General features: G+C 39.7%; 1 protein-coding gene across 2 annotated transcripts in view; it reads right to left on the minus strand.

The window, feature by feature from the left end:
* The window catches only part of LOC137866226 (5-hydroxytryptamine receptor 2A-like), a 51,449-nt gene that overhangs the window by 14,437 nt on the left and 22,229 nt on the right, over positions 1 to 14,783 (minus strand). The window contains exon 2 of one of the 2 annotated variants that reach the window (XM_068701993.1): positions 5,492 to 5,692. The exons of the other annotated variant lie outside the window; for it this stretch is intronic. Within the exon in view, the coding sequence (XP_068558094.1) occupies positions 5,492 to 5,692 (201 nt within the window). The remainder of the gene's footprint in view (positions 1 to 5,491; positions 5,693 to 14,783) is intronic. 2 annotated transcript variants of the gene reach the window in all.

Consider the following 14,783-nt stretch of genomic DNA (forward strand, 5'->3'; position numbering starts at 1 on the left):
TCTCTTGGTATTTTTGACCTTTGCACTAAAGTTCTTTATTTGCATATGAAAATAGGTGGATGGAAAGTTATTCAATAGATTGGCAGGTCTGAACTATGATCAACCTGCCAATGCTCTCAGACCTCAGATCAGTTGTTCAGATGGAGACCGGAACAGTTCATTGGTCAGCATCTTAGTTTGAAATAGGCGCTCATATTTATTTAACTGCTCTTAAGTTTGGATTAAAGTGTAAAATGCTTTGAAGGCAAAAAAAAACAAAAGTCACATCATTATTTTAAGAGTAACTAGTCTTTGTCTTTTTCACAGCTTGACAGCTCAGTCAATTCTCGGGGGTTATAGCGTCCATCGTAACATAACTTTGATGAAGATACTGAAGGTTGACTGTTATTCTTCATACACTGATCACAGTTATCCCTACATGCATGAATAAATGATGAGTTCTCAGCTGAATGCTAAACAGGCTGATGTTGCATCACAGAAAGAAAAAAAAAACTGTTATGTCTCTGAGTCATTTCTTCTTGTGGCCTCTGAAGGCTGAAAACAACACAGAAGGTTTTTTTCTGTGGTGACACTTACAAAGCAACACAAATAAATACAGAGAGACATAATCAAACTGAGGGACAGGATCCGTCACTAAACAAAGAATCAACTTGTCCCGCGAATACATGACAAGATACAGAGGCTTGAAACCAGAACACGGGATTAAAGGTTACACGTTTACAGCATAGCCTATAAGTGATCACAGAGCCCACAGAGCAAACCTGACCAAGCTGTTTCCTGTGAACACGGACGTTTGTTTTGAAAAGTCTATGCATGCAACAAGCAGAAACTGACACATGCTCTATTGCCGCCAGAGAGGCACGTAGAGCATCAAGGTTCAAGTCCACAACTTGGCAGCGCCCCAAAATGAATAGCCGTGTTCCATTTTCTAACTATCAATGACTTCGCCTTGCTTATGTAAATTCCAGATCAATGAGAATTCAGCATACCTGGGGTGCTGCCCAAGAAATGGAATACATACCGCCAATTTGGTGCAATTTGGTCAACATATGGAGGATGTGAAGACTGCAAATAAAATATGAAATATCAACAAGATGGACATTCAAAATATAAACAGGTATTTAACCTTAAAAATATAAATTTGAGTCTGGACCTGAGAATCACCTGTTTGCTTAAAATAAATATCATTCAACCATGTCATTGTTATGTCTTGTTTTTGTGTCATTTTGACCCCATTGTTGTTTTTCAGTAGCAGGTGGTTTTATCTGCTCAGAAGAGCTGAACAACACAGTAAAACATTGAAACGTATCTCCACATCTCAGATGAATTACATTGCATTCATTTATCTGGATCAGAACGTAAATGACGAGCAAATCCCAGCTATCGTGAGTTGGATCTGGACGAGGAAGGAAGGCTAAATTAGCTATCTGCAGCTCCGGCATGACTCGGCCATTAGCACACAGGGCAGAATGACAGCGCTAATGAATTGGAGGCAACAGGAAGCAAACGCAGACCTCTGGGCCGCCGAGGAGCTCAGAGGCATTAAGCCGAGGCTGACAACTCACTCCAAATGAATTAATGCCTTTGCTTTTGGTCAATGAAGTTTGGAGGAAACACAATAAGTGTAAGGAGGGTTATTTGGTTTAGTGAAAAAAGGAAGTGGAGAGGAGTTGTTTCTTCAGTTTGATTGGTTGAGGTCTCCCTTCCCCCACCCTCACTGAACTCGTCTTCCACCCACCGGCTCCACCTGCCCCTCTTAATAATCTGTGAACAATGTGAGGAACTGCTATTGAACTCATTCACACCAATATGTCTTTGAAGGTGTTTAATTGGATTTATTGTAACCGCCACATCGACAGTCTTCAGTGGATTCATTATAATCCCACAGTTAGTTGGATTTTCTCTTTAAACTTTCCCTTCCAAACATTTTTGTTATTGACCAATTGAGACGTACAGATATTGGGAAATACAAATAACCCTGACTAGTTTCTTCATAAATTATTTAAATCAGGTTTAAGCTGAATTGTATTTCTGCAAAGATACACGTAAACAAATGGAGACCGATGTGAAGAAAGGTGTTATGGGTAACCATAAGGACACACACACACCTTGTTTGCTTTACACTGACAACACCTCTCCCTGCAAAAGAATCCAAAAAAAATCCATGAAAAAGAGAATCCACATCCTTGATTCTCTCGTAAAAGTGAAAGATATCATTTTATACAAATCTCTTGCATGGACTTTATGACACCAGCGTAGCAAAATCAAGGCTACAAACAACCCATAGTGCAACACTTTCTGTAGGAGCTGGTGTTACTCTTATATAATTGTCTGTAAGACAACCCTACTTTTTAGTAATTTCCAGAACAAAATATCATCTTGTATTTGGGACAATATGATGCTTTGTATCATTGTGAGTGTAGCAGCACACTCACGTTTATTTTCTGAACCTTATAGGCTTTGCACCATTCATTTGCTCACAGATAATGACAGATAATTTATTATGTAATATAATAATTTATTTTTTTGACCATACAGGTGATCCGAGAGTCTGAACTGAGCTGCAGCAGAACAGACAAGGAGAAACATTAATGAAAAATATCATAATAATATGACCTGAGTGTCATTCTTTATGGGCATGATGCCATAACAAGCATCTGAATGGCAGATATTTATAAATAGGCAGCTGAGTTTTACTTGAAATTAGAGAAGAAGGAACAAAAGAAGAAGAGCATTAATGTGTTGTTGCAGAGAGGCTTCACTTCCACCATTAGAAGACTATTCAGCAGGACTAGATCTTTCATGATGATGCTTTTGTGCTGCCAGATGATTTGTTATTTGCCAAAAAAGTGACGTGAGTGACACTTTAGTCCCTGACAGCTGTATCTTAACAGATCAATCATATGTTTCTATTGTCACATTGTTGATGTGTTTCCAACAGCCTGAAGGACAGACAATATTCTCTTGATGTGGCAGACAAATAAAACAAAAATCATCCTACCACCACCTATGAAGCTCACTGGTGAACATGTTGTACATCTTGTGTGTTTCATCCGTACAAAAAACAAAGTGTAAAAACGACATGTTGTGGTTTTTATTCGGTAACTAGGTAACAAGTGTTCGTTTCGTGTCTCTTTCTGGTCACCTTGCATATCTTTGTGTTTATTTTGTAGTCGTTTTGCATCTCCGCAGTTGTTTAATGTCTCTTTGTGGTCATTTTGTAGTTTATTTGTGTCTCTCTGTAGTCGTCATGTGTTTCTTTGACAGTCGTTTTGTAGTTGTTTCGAGTCTGTAGACGCTGTCTGATATGATCCTGAATATCACAGCTGAACATATCATATGAAACCAGCAAAGAAAGTCTGAGATGCAGGTTCTTTTTCTTTCTTTCTGAAAGCAGTTTTATTTCTATTCTGTTGTTGTGATTTAAATTGGTTTACTACTCCTTCAGTATTTGAATGAGATGTAACTGTAGCTTCAGTATGCAGGAAGAAAAACACAACTAAAACCATTATTGGTATGGTCTTTGGCATGTATGCAATATTAACCAACAAGAAATCACAATGAGGACACTTTTAACTGAGCTCGGTGACTTTCGAACAAGTCATGCTTACAGTAACTTTAAACAGGCTCTTGTCCTTTCAGTAATCCAAACATACAAGTGCCATTTATTCATATATCACGTTTCATCCTGTAAATTTTGACATTCATGCCACTTTCCCGAAAAAAAGTGGTGCTCGTCTTTTATCTTCTAACATCAGGATCACTCAGTTCTATCAGCAGTAAATCATTAACAGCACTGAAGTGGAGCTGTAACGTTCCTGCCGTCCATTCATTAGATACAATCTGAGGGCCGGGCTCACTGCCACCTGGATAAAAATTAACTATTCCAACATTTCTCATTAGTGTGAGAGCATGTTGACTAACAAACAAATCAATTAGGACAGGAAAGTGGCAAAGCTTTTTAATAATTCAACTTCAATCAAACAGCAACTGATGGTTTGTTTTTGCAGCTTGCTATAACTGAAATGTTATCAGCTGAAACAGTTTTCTTCTTTTTCCTCCTTCTTTGCGCCGATTATGGCCGTGCAGATTTAATGTTCACTCTGCTGCTCTTTCCTCCTACGACCTCCATGTTCTGCAGCCGCATCATTACATTTACTGCTAATCTATAGCGCCATTGACCTGAGCATCTGGATACCAGCCAGACAGGCGGAAGCTAAATATCAGGACCTGATTGTTCCCTCATCTCCATAAAAATGATATGGAGTCATAAACGTCACTTTTATCTGGAAGAGGACAAAATTGCATTTAATGCGACTGCCCTCCTACTCTCATTGTGAGTGGCTTTACCCTCTCTCCGCTCTCCTCACCGTTTTTAACTGTGACTTCTCCACAAAAAATAATTCACTTTTACCAAAGCATTTCTTTGAGTCATTTTCTTCATCTGCAATAAGAGAGCGTTACAATGAACAAGGACGAAGACGTCAGAAATGGACAGTTTCATCCTTGACCGTGAGACACAAACATAACTGTTAAATTAGGTTTTATATCGATCTGTAGAATTCCCAGAGGTGTTCCTTATGTATTCAAATCTGAACATTAAAACTGTAGCATATGTTTTTAAAAATCTAAATGCTATTTTTCCAAGTCCAAGTATACATATATCCTCATCCACAGTCAATGTGTTTTAGATGGCGGTGACACTTCCAGTCTGGAGAAGCAGACACGAGTACCGGCATGAGAGCTAAGCAATGTACTGCTGTGATGACGTCAGTTCTGAACTGAAAGACGCGATAACAAAGAAACTAACTGATCGATCCATTTAGCAATAGAATGGTTTCAATTCCCCCCAAAGCAATGGCTGTCTAATGGAAAGGTAAAGCGATGAAAGTATTATACTGAACTGCCTTTTTTAGGTTGCTAATATATTCATGCGTACAAGCTAAATAATGATGAGGCAGTGATCTTAGCTGGTCAGCTCTAAGGCTAAAAAGCTAAAATTACTGTATTTTACTGTATATCATTATAAAATGGCTAAAACACCTGTTTAACCATTATCCAAGTCATCAGAAACTCACACAGGTCTAAATAGCTAACTCGAAAAGACACAATATAAACCAACTTGAGGGAACTTTAAAATGAAGGCTACAAACAACCCATAATGCAACACTCTGTAGGAGAACCGGTATGCGCACTGTTCAAATTTAAAATCTGATCTTTGAAAATGCAATTTCTCTCTTCCTCAAACACGATACGAGCACCCTCTTTCAAACGCAACTTTCAGCACACAACACTTTACTTTTGATGTCGTAACACAGCTTCAACAGCCATAAAAAATAGCACCTCGTGTTTAAATATTAAGCTATATTTTAAAACTTTGGGTAGATTTAAGGCAAATATCAGAGCTTAAACACAAAATAGACCACATGACACAAACAGAAACATGTCGTTTCAAACAGAAAAAACTGTAAATAACTGAGTGTGTTCTTACCCACTGAAATCGTCCACACTGCCATGATCTTCATGCGGGCCTTGGTGTGGGAATTGAAGCGGCTGTGGTGGATCGGGTTGCGTATGCCGATGTATCGATCCAGAGAGATGGCGCAGAGGTGCATAATGGACGCCGTGGAGAACAGGACGTCCAGGTAGATCCAGATGGGACAAAGGTCAGAGGGCAGCGGCCACCCATAATCTGCAGAAGAAAGGGAAGAGTTGATAGATGGAAAGATGAAGAGAGAAGAAGTAAAGTTAGTGTCCTGGCTCTGATCAACCCTTTCATAGAAGGTTGACAACGGAATTCAAAAAAAGTTTAAGTTTTGTTTGGCTGAGATGGAAAAGTTAATGTATCGAAAAAACAAAAATGTGACAAAGTGCTAACCTCAACAGTATTACAAATACATTAAAATTTTGACAATTATTAAAATGAAAACCAGCAAACCTTTACCTTTGTGAAGTGAGATGTTTTCGGTTGAAAAAATGACTTACATTATCAAAATAGTGGCCAGTTAATTTCATGTCAGTCGACTTATTGATTAATCAATTTGTATGTTTTGTTTCTATTGTAATCTGTAAAGTGGCTAAAGCTGTCAGATGAATGAAGTGGAGTAGAAGTAGAAAGTAGCATGAAAAGAATAAACTAAATGTACTTAGTTACTTTCCACAACTGGAAAAGTGTGAAAACAAACGTACCACAACTATCAGCCCGTCTGAGAAAGTAATCTAGCTACTTCCTGTGTTTCATATAATGACGCTCTGGAGCGTCATTAGTTTTTGTCCTGAACTGTATTTGTTTTAATATAACTGCACTCTGTATTAAAAAGCATTGGCGGGGCCGTAGTGATGCTTTTCATGGACTCGTTGCCCGTCTGTAGCCTTTGAAAAGCTGATAACACAGTGACCACGCCGTGATAAATGGAGTGAGTCATACAGATGGAACATGGCCGAAGGCCTCAAAACCTGAGCACACACTCCAGATACACGCACGCGGTCTGAGGCTGGAACTACACACACACCTTCACATATCACACACACACGCAGTGGTGTCCTTCATGACCGCCTACAGCAGCCATCTCTATATTTAGTCCAGTAAATTGGTCTTTAAACGCTCAGCTGCAGATGGAAGTGACAATATTCAGAATATTAACATATTAACAGGCAGATTCTATACATCAAGATGAAGTTTATTTGTAGGTAATTTCACTCAAGGCAGTTTGAAGATGTAGATCATAAAATCAGATGGAGGATAAGATAGTTCATTTATTTTAAAGAAATGGATTCAACAAGATATTTTTCAGCATCTTCTTCATTCTCTGTATGGATGGACGAAAATCAATTAATTAATAAATCTTTATTTCTCAGTCAACCAAACTGTTTGATACTCAACTGATCAGTTTCCCTTATAATGGACTATTTTTCACTTGCTGGTTACTTTACTTCCTGCCATTGTTTAGTTTCCCGCCAGTTTTGTTCCTCACCTGTGTTCTATTATCTCATCAGACCTCCTACTACTTATACCTCTAGCTGTTCAGCACCCATTTGCCAGATTGTCTCAGTTCTTTGCACAAGATTAGCGCTCCAGCATTTGTTTGTTCCTAGTGATTTACCTCAGCCTGATTCTTTGTTTTTCCATATTCTCCAGCTCCTCCTGAGGTCTTCCCAGGCCAGATGAGATATATATAATCCCTCCAGCGTGCTCTGGCTCTATCTCGGAGCCTTGTATCATTTGTACATGTCACGAAAACTGGAAAACCGTCAAAAGAAGGCGTTCGGGAGGATCCTGATCAGATGTTGAACCACCTCTGGCTCTTTTCGACACGAAGGAGCAGCGGCTCTACTCCGAGCAGCTCCCTCCGGATGTCTGAGCTCCTCACATTATTTCTGAGGCTGAGCTCAGCCACCCTGCAAAGGGAACTCATTTGTGCCGCTTATATCTGGGATCTCATTCTTTCGATCACTACCAGCTCACGGGCTTTGGGAATAAGAAACCCATCTTTATTTTTCTTAAAAATAAAAGACAGGGTGTCTACATCGTGTTCAGGGTCAGGATGAAGCATTTACTCCTCCTCCTCTATATCCTGTTGTTACCTCCATGTGACAGGTGAGGGACGACCTGATGAAGGCTTTTATTATTTAGGAGATGACTCATCCGTGTTGATCCATGTCACCATAGTCACCGCCAGACCCTCATCCTCATCTGATTTTCTCTTTTCTTTCAGCTTTCCATTTTATCGTCCGCCTCCTTTTGCACTGAATCTCTCTTGCATTCAGACACATTCAGTCACAAACGTCATTCTTCCTTCCCGTTCTTTGTGCTTTCTACTTCTCCCGAATTAAAGTTCCCGTTCAGTCCGTTATGTGTTTAAAAAAGAAAAAAAAAAATCTTTGCCTGATTCTCTATTTGTGGAAATCTTCAATATTACCACAAGTCATCAGGACTCGTCCTCTGAGCACCACAAACATTTGATCCATCTAATAAATGTTGAGATATTTTACTCTGGGTTGGACAAAGAGACTGACTGACACTGATGATATTCAATATCCCATAATGACAAAGCAAAATCAGGATTCTAGACATTTTTTTGCAGATGTATTCAAAAGAAAAAAAAGAGAAATATCACATCGACAGATCATCCTTGAGGTGTCTCTACAGGAGTCCACCTGTGGTCCATTTAATCAATTGGAAGTGACTGGAAAAGAAACGTGTCCATCAAAAGGTCTCACAGCTGACATATTGGAGGAAAAACTGAGCCATGAGGTCAAAAGGAGCTACCTGCAGAGCTCACAGACGTGAGGCACAGATTTGGGGAAGGCATCAAAACTAATCTGCTGCTCCCAAGAGCACAGTGGCCTCATAATTATCCAATGGAAGGGTGCTTTCAATCTTTGAATACTCCTGTTGTAAAGGGACAGAGACACACAGGGACAAATTGGCTGCATGGACGAGAGGAAATTAATTTAAAGTTAGTGGGCTAAAACATACGTTAACACAAGTTTGGTGCTTTAAACTGTCTGACTTGTGTTTGTTGTTTCTTGTCCAGCAGAGATGTTGCTCTGCGGTCGATCCTCTATTCTGAGTTCCCCGTTGAGAACCACAAAGAGAAAAGAGAATTCACCCTGAGGGACTGATAAGGTTCCACGCTATTACCGGCTCCTCAACCTCTGATGGTGATGACCTGGAACCGGAGTGAATTATCCCTCGCAGAGAAATCTCACCCCACACCAACAAACGCACAAACACACACACACACAGACACACACACACTGAAAAAAATCCCCCCAGAAAATCCCACAGGACCTGCTGAGATGTGACTTTTTGCTCCCACGCCTGCTGCCGCAGACAGCCGTCCTTATGAGACCGCTGCTGTGGTTTCAAACTCAACGTGTTCTGCCGTTGTCACCTCTGCCTTGTTCCTTTCAAAGAGCCGACGTTTCTGCTTCCCCGGATTGTAAAACCTCAACACAGGAAAGGCTGCGACTGTGACATTATTCCTCAGTACCTGACACCAATTAGACCCAGTCAGCTCTGCACCAGAACTCAATCTGTGAAAAGACACCCATTTTCTTCCTGTTCAAAGCAGTCTTAACAAGCCGGCGTATTAAAGAAATAAGCTCAAGTTTCACGGAGAATAAATCATTTAAGTGATAATGATAGAGACTCCTCTGCAGATCACACGCTCTGAACAGCACACGGAAGTTCTGTAACTTTCAAATCTGCTGGAAATCTGAAAAAAAAACTGGCAGGAACGTTTATTTCTTACATCCTGCAGTGTCTGACAATGCATCCCGGTGTAATTGAAATGTTAAAGTAATACATTTAACTTAAGTCAACTTTGTTTTCAGGGGCCTGCTTACTTTGCTTCCATGCACACGTTTTGTTAGTGCACATTTAAATTAAAATAAGACCTTCAGTCACTTTGTAACCAGCAATCATCGCAAACACAAGAGCTGAGACGATCAGCTGATTCATTAACTGACACAAATTTAAGTAATTTTTTTAAAACAAAAATCCTAAAAGTTTCCTGACAGCCTCCGTCACACGTGAAGACGGACTTCTTTAATGTGACAGCAAGTTTAATATCTTTACGTCTAGGATTGTTGGTGGGACAAAAGAAGACAAAGTGATGATATTTGTGATGTTTTATAGACCAAAGAGAAAGTAATTGTTATCTGCAGGCCTGTCAAAATGTTTTCATCAAGAAGACAGAAGAGATTCTTGAATATATAAAGAATTTAAAATTAGATGTATTAGAGTTAGTATATGGGACTTAAAGTATTGAACACAGCAACCTGCTGACTTTTTGGAAATAATCACACTTCTTTCTGTTTCGTGTGTGAGTTGTTCGTGAAACCACATAATTAAAAACCACTGGATCTGAAGCAGCTGTGTTTTCATTGTGTAACAGTGAAGGTTAACAATGGGTCATTCTTTCAAGTCTTCTCAACTTTTTGATGTGGTGAGTCCAGAGAGGGGAACCGCAGGAGAACAGAGTATCGATTGTCTGACACATGAAGAGATTCGATCACGTCGGTCGTCTCTGGGAGGTGAATCCTCGGTAATTGAATGCTGCAGACTGTTAATCATAGCGGAGGCTTTCATGTGACACCTACTGTAGCCGACACTCTGGCTGCTGTCAGTTTGGAGGAACTTCAACAAACTAAAGCTGAAGACCTTTTTTAGCTCTCATGTGTGTTTCTGTGGTCTGAGTTAAAGAGAATTTAACCTGGAACATGTGACAACTGTTGGTTAACATCTGACTCTTATATACACAGTCCAAACCGCATGAAACAAAACTGCTCTCGTGCCTTTCTAAACTCGTTGAACTTGTGTCGCACTCGACCGAAACAGAGCAACGACCAGGGAGTATGACTCTGAGCCCACAGACGATAACATATCTGTGATATGTCATGTCTACCGTGAAAAAGGCCTATTATTGTGTCTCATTCATCACATAATGCAAGAGAATGAGTGTACAACAGCAATACAGACCAACAAACATATTTCTAATCTCCTGCGCATCAGAGTTTAATCAACCAGGGAATTGCATACACCTGTGTTTGATTGCAGGGACTGATTATCTTCAGAAATACCAAAAAGAAAATAATTCATGTACCCGTCTCTTTTATTTTTTCCTTGAACAAACTGCCAAAGTGTACAAAACCACGGGTTTTAAATCCACTTTTAACAGACTGTTCACTGACTGAATGCATCTGCAGACGCACCAGGAGACGATGGCGTCAGACACTGCAGCTTAGAGCTTTGTGGTGCAATCAGAACACTGGACTATAACAAACAAAATCATTTTTTATTTATTTTGATCAGGGGCCCATATGTAGGAACCGATTTCTGCCATTACATGAAGCTGTGTTAAGTTAAGACAGAGGAGAGACTTTCAGAGAGGCATCGGGTAATTTGGTTACAAGGATCATGATTCCTGATTTAAGAAGAAAAGAGAACTCTGAATGTTGTTTTGGAGGCACTTCAACAGAGAGAAAACATAGTGTGAAGGCTCAGAGACGGCCTTGTGCAGGCCAAGTGTGCATGCTGCTTTCAAAAGCAAAGAAATGTGAGGCCTCTCTCTCTCTCTCTCTCACTCACTCACTCACTCACTCACTCACTCACTCACTCACTCACACACACTCAGCATGTAGTCTACATACTAAACAGTGACTCTGGTTAACACACATTACTCACATAAACTCACACACACACACCTGAATCACAACACATCAGATTCACAAACTCTCAAACCAGACTTGGCTCAGCTTGATCCTCCTGTCTCCCCAAATCCAACTTGTTTACCTCCTCAGAAACTCTGCCAGATGTCAGATGAAGCCAGGAACACACACACACACACACACACACACACACACACACACACACACACACACACACACACACACACACACACACACACACACACACACATGCTTTCAAATACCTATAATCACTCCTCTCCGAACGTGTTTCTAGACCAACAAGATCAAAGCATCCCTTATAATATCCAGAGTGTCCTTGAAAGAAAAGGCTATTGAACAAAATACATTTATTTTATCGACATGAAACAGAGACGCAACGGTTTAACACTGACCCTGTTAAGTAGATCTGGTATTGGTTTAACATCACTCATCCAGATTAAACAGTTTTCTGTTCTGCAGTGTTCAGTTGCAGCACTAAACTAATATTCTAAAAGATACCGCTGATATCTTGCCACTCCTTGCATGTGCTTCACTATAAAAGCATTTTAATCTAAAGACCGTGGACTTTACTGTGAAATTGGACCTGGTGATGGTAAGTTTCACAGTTACCAAACAAAGCAAAAACAGCTTTATTTTTCAAGTTGAATATAATATTTCCAACATTCTTTATCCACAATAAATAAGCTTCAGTTTGGTCGTATTTTACAAAATGCACTGTGTATGGATTGTATCTCTATTAATAAAGTGGTTCCTTTCAGCTGCATGTCTCTTAATGAGATATCTGAAAATGTTTCTCAGAAATTGGATTTGATGTACGAAGGATCAGCTGATCATGTGAGTGGATATTTACTGCTGACTCAGCAGAAAAGCGGGTTTACATTCAGGTGCTTTTTTTCAGAAAGAAGCTCTGCTGAAACTCTATTTTCTAATTGTTCACTCCCAGAGAACCACAGCACCCAGCAGAGCTGAAAGAAAGTGTCAGCTGGGTGAGAAGTGCTGGTAATTATTGCCAACGTTCCATCCAAAGTATGTTTGCGATGATAAAATAAGTTGATTATGTTCGTTTTCAAGAGCGCTCGGTCTCCTAAGGCGGCGGGATGACAACGCTAGAGACGAGTCGACAGTCAAACAATAGACAACAGAGAACCGAGAGTGAAGAGGGGGATGCAGGGAAATTGCCAAAGTGCTATCTTTGCTGTGAGTTCATATCCAGGTGGCGAGCTGAAGTCAGATTCAAATGAAAAAAATGACGTCAGCCACGAAAGGTAGAAACAATGAAGATGATTAAAAATGAAAACGTGTGAGGGCTGACGGAGCGAAGAGAGGGATAAAGGCAAAAACCAAATGTAAATACATAAATTGGAACATGAAATAAATGCTAAATCATTTCCTCTACCTTAGGAGCAGTTATGACAGCACAGAAGTGACTGATCAGATCCTGTTAACAGATACGTCTGGTGTTTTCCATATCTTTCTTATTATGAACAAATCCTGTGAAAATACTAAAACCAACAATGTGTAAGTGTGTCTCTTAATACTTTGATCTGACTGTGGCTCTCAGCTCAAAGCCCAGTGGTTCCTAGTGATGACCTGCATCTTTAAAACACCTCACAGATATATAGTTTCATATTTAAAAAAGACTAAAATAGCTGGTAATTAGTTTTTTATGAAACAAGCAAGAAATAGTGCATTTCCTGAGGACTATTTTTAGTGGTGGATTAATCCACGTTTGGTGTTCTATTGAGTATTTTGGAAAGCAGGACGGTGTAAGATTGAGACACAGTCGTATTGCACGTCGTGAATATTTCACGACGTGCAATACATTCAAATTTCTTTTGTATCGCTCAGCACAACTTCTTTTTTGGTATGACAATCCGTTACGAAATAAAAGTTAGCTTTAAGAAACAAAACCTCGTAGTTTAGGAAATCATCATGGTTTGGCTTAAAATAAATATGCACAGTAAGGTTTAATCACCAAACCACTAAGTTAGGTCTAGGCAACAAAACCACAACAACACTTTGGGACATGCGGTGTTGAACACCGGTCTAGCGGTCCATTTCCCTCCCACCCACCATTGTCTTTCTCAGTATTTAATACTACGTCACTAGCTCTGTTGCAGAGTCACGTGGATGCATTCAATTTATGTTTCCACCACAAAAAACAATTGACTTTCATTGGCATTATTTACATTCTTAGTGACATGATAACAGGCTAGAATGAGACACGCCATCTTTCAAGCCCCCTCACTTCCTCTAAAACATATCAGAACTGCTTTCTGAGATTTTTACGAGATTAAAAGATGTTGTGCAAAAGTGAACTTTAAAGTTGAAGACAAAAGCATGATTCTATTTGCACGCTTTAACGTTCACTGTTTTGTTTGACATTCAAGGATTTGTACTTGACATTTGAACAGCATGAGCTGGTCAGACACGTATCCCCTCTCCTTTACAATATTAATCCCTCAGTTCATCCTGATAAGCTTGCCAGTCCTTTGTCAGAGGTCCATTGTGTTTTTGGAACCATTGTGTTGATGTCCTTCTGATTTCTGTGACCCAATATCTCTTTCTCTGTCTTCTTTCTGTGCCAAGCTGCAAGAAATGTCTTTGTATCAAAAACACAATTTGTATTTTGATTTAGTATTTTCGTGGCTCTCATTTTCAAACCACAGGCTAAGACTTATGGGACTGTGTCGTTGCTGACTGTTAACACATTTGGTACGTAAAGTACAGGCAAATGGAAGACTGTACACAACCTGTTTGTTTGTTGGACGTCTTGTTTGGCTTCTTTAATTTGTCAAGTTGGCTTTAACAAGATGCAAGGATTAATCACTCAGTATCTCTTTTAATCATGGCTGATTGTTTGTTTGTTGTCTTATTTATTTTATTGCGTTGTCAAGAAGATGACAATTGCTTTAATATAAACAAGGTTATTCCTCGTCAGACCATGACAAAGAGTGATTTGATAAAGACAAACAAATGACTAAAATCTATCGGGTTAATTTTAATCCCAATCTGAAATAGTTACGTTTAGGGAACATGTTTGATCTTAAAACAACTAAATACAGTTCATCTGTGTGTCCACCACGAAATATGATCCTAATTTTTCTCTATTGGCATTGTTTTCGTCCTGAGTGACACAAAAAAAAAGACAATTCGTGTCCACGTACACAAAACCAATATATGTGACTCTCACAAACTCCCACTGGGCTTCTCAGCTCAGAGCGAGTTGGTAACGCAACCGAAGCTGTTTCATGACTGACAAATAACTTTAGCAGTTTACCAACAGCAACAGTTTAGCCAGCTAGCTAACAACTATCTACGAAACCTTCACGGGTCAAACTCCAGTTGTTTTAATCAACTTCAGGAAGTCGAGTGGCGTTACAGGAGCTGTTTGAACTGGTCACACCAGCTGCCTGAGGTTCAGTGTGAAGACAGGAGGTCTGTGAGAATATGAAGTCTTACAGGAGGTACAGCTAGCGATCCAGCTACAGCCTGAATACTCTGAAAACCATGCTCTCAAAGTCATCAGGGCACGATGTCCTTACATGGACAGACTGAGGCTGAATATGTGTGTGATGACTTTGAGT

Source organism: Cebidichthys violaceus, unplaced genomic scaffold, assembly GCF_023349555.1.
Source record: "Cebidichthys violaceus isolate CVI_PGR_0920_01 unplaced genomic scaffold, fCebVio1.0.p SCAF_11, whole genome shotgun sequence".
NCBI classification, from domain to species: domain Eukaryota; kingdom Metazoa; phylum Chordata; class Actinopteri; order Perciformes; family Stichaeidae; genus Cebidichthys; species Cebidichthys violaceus.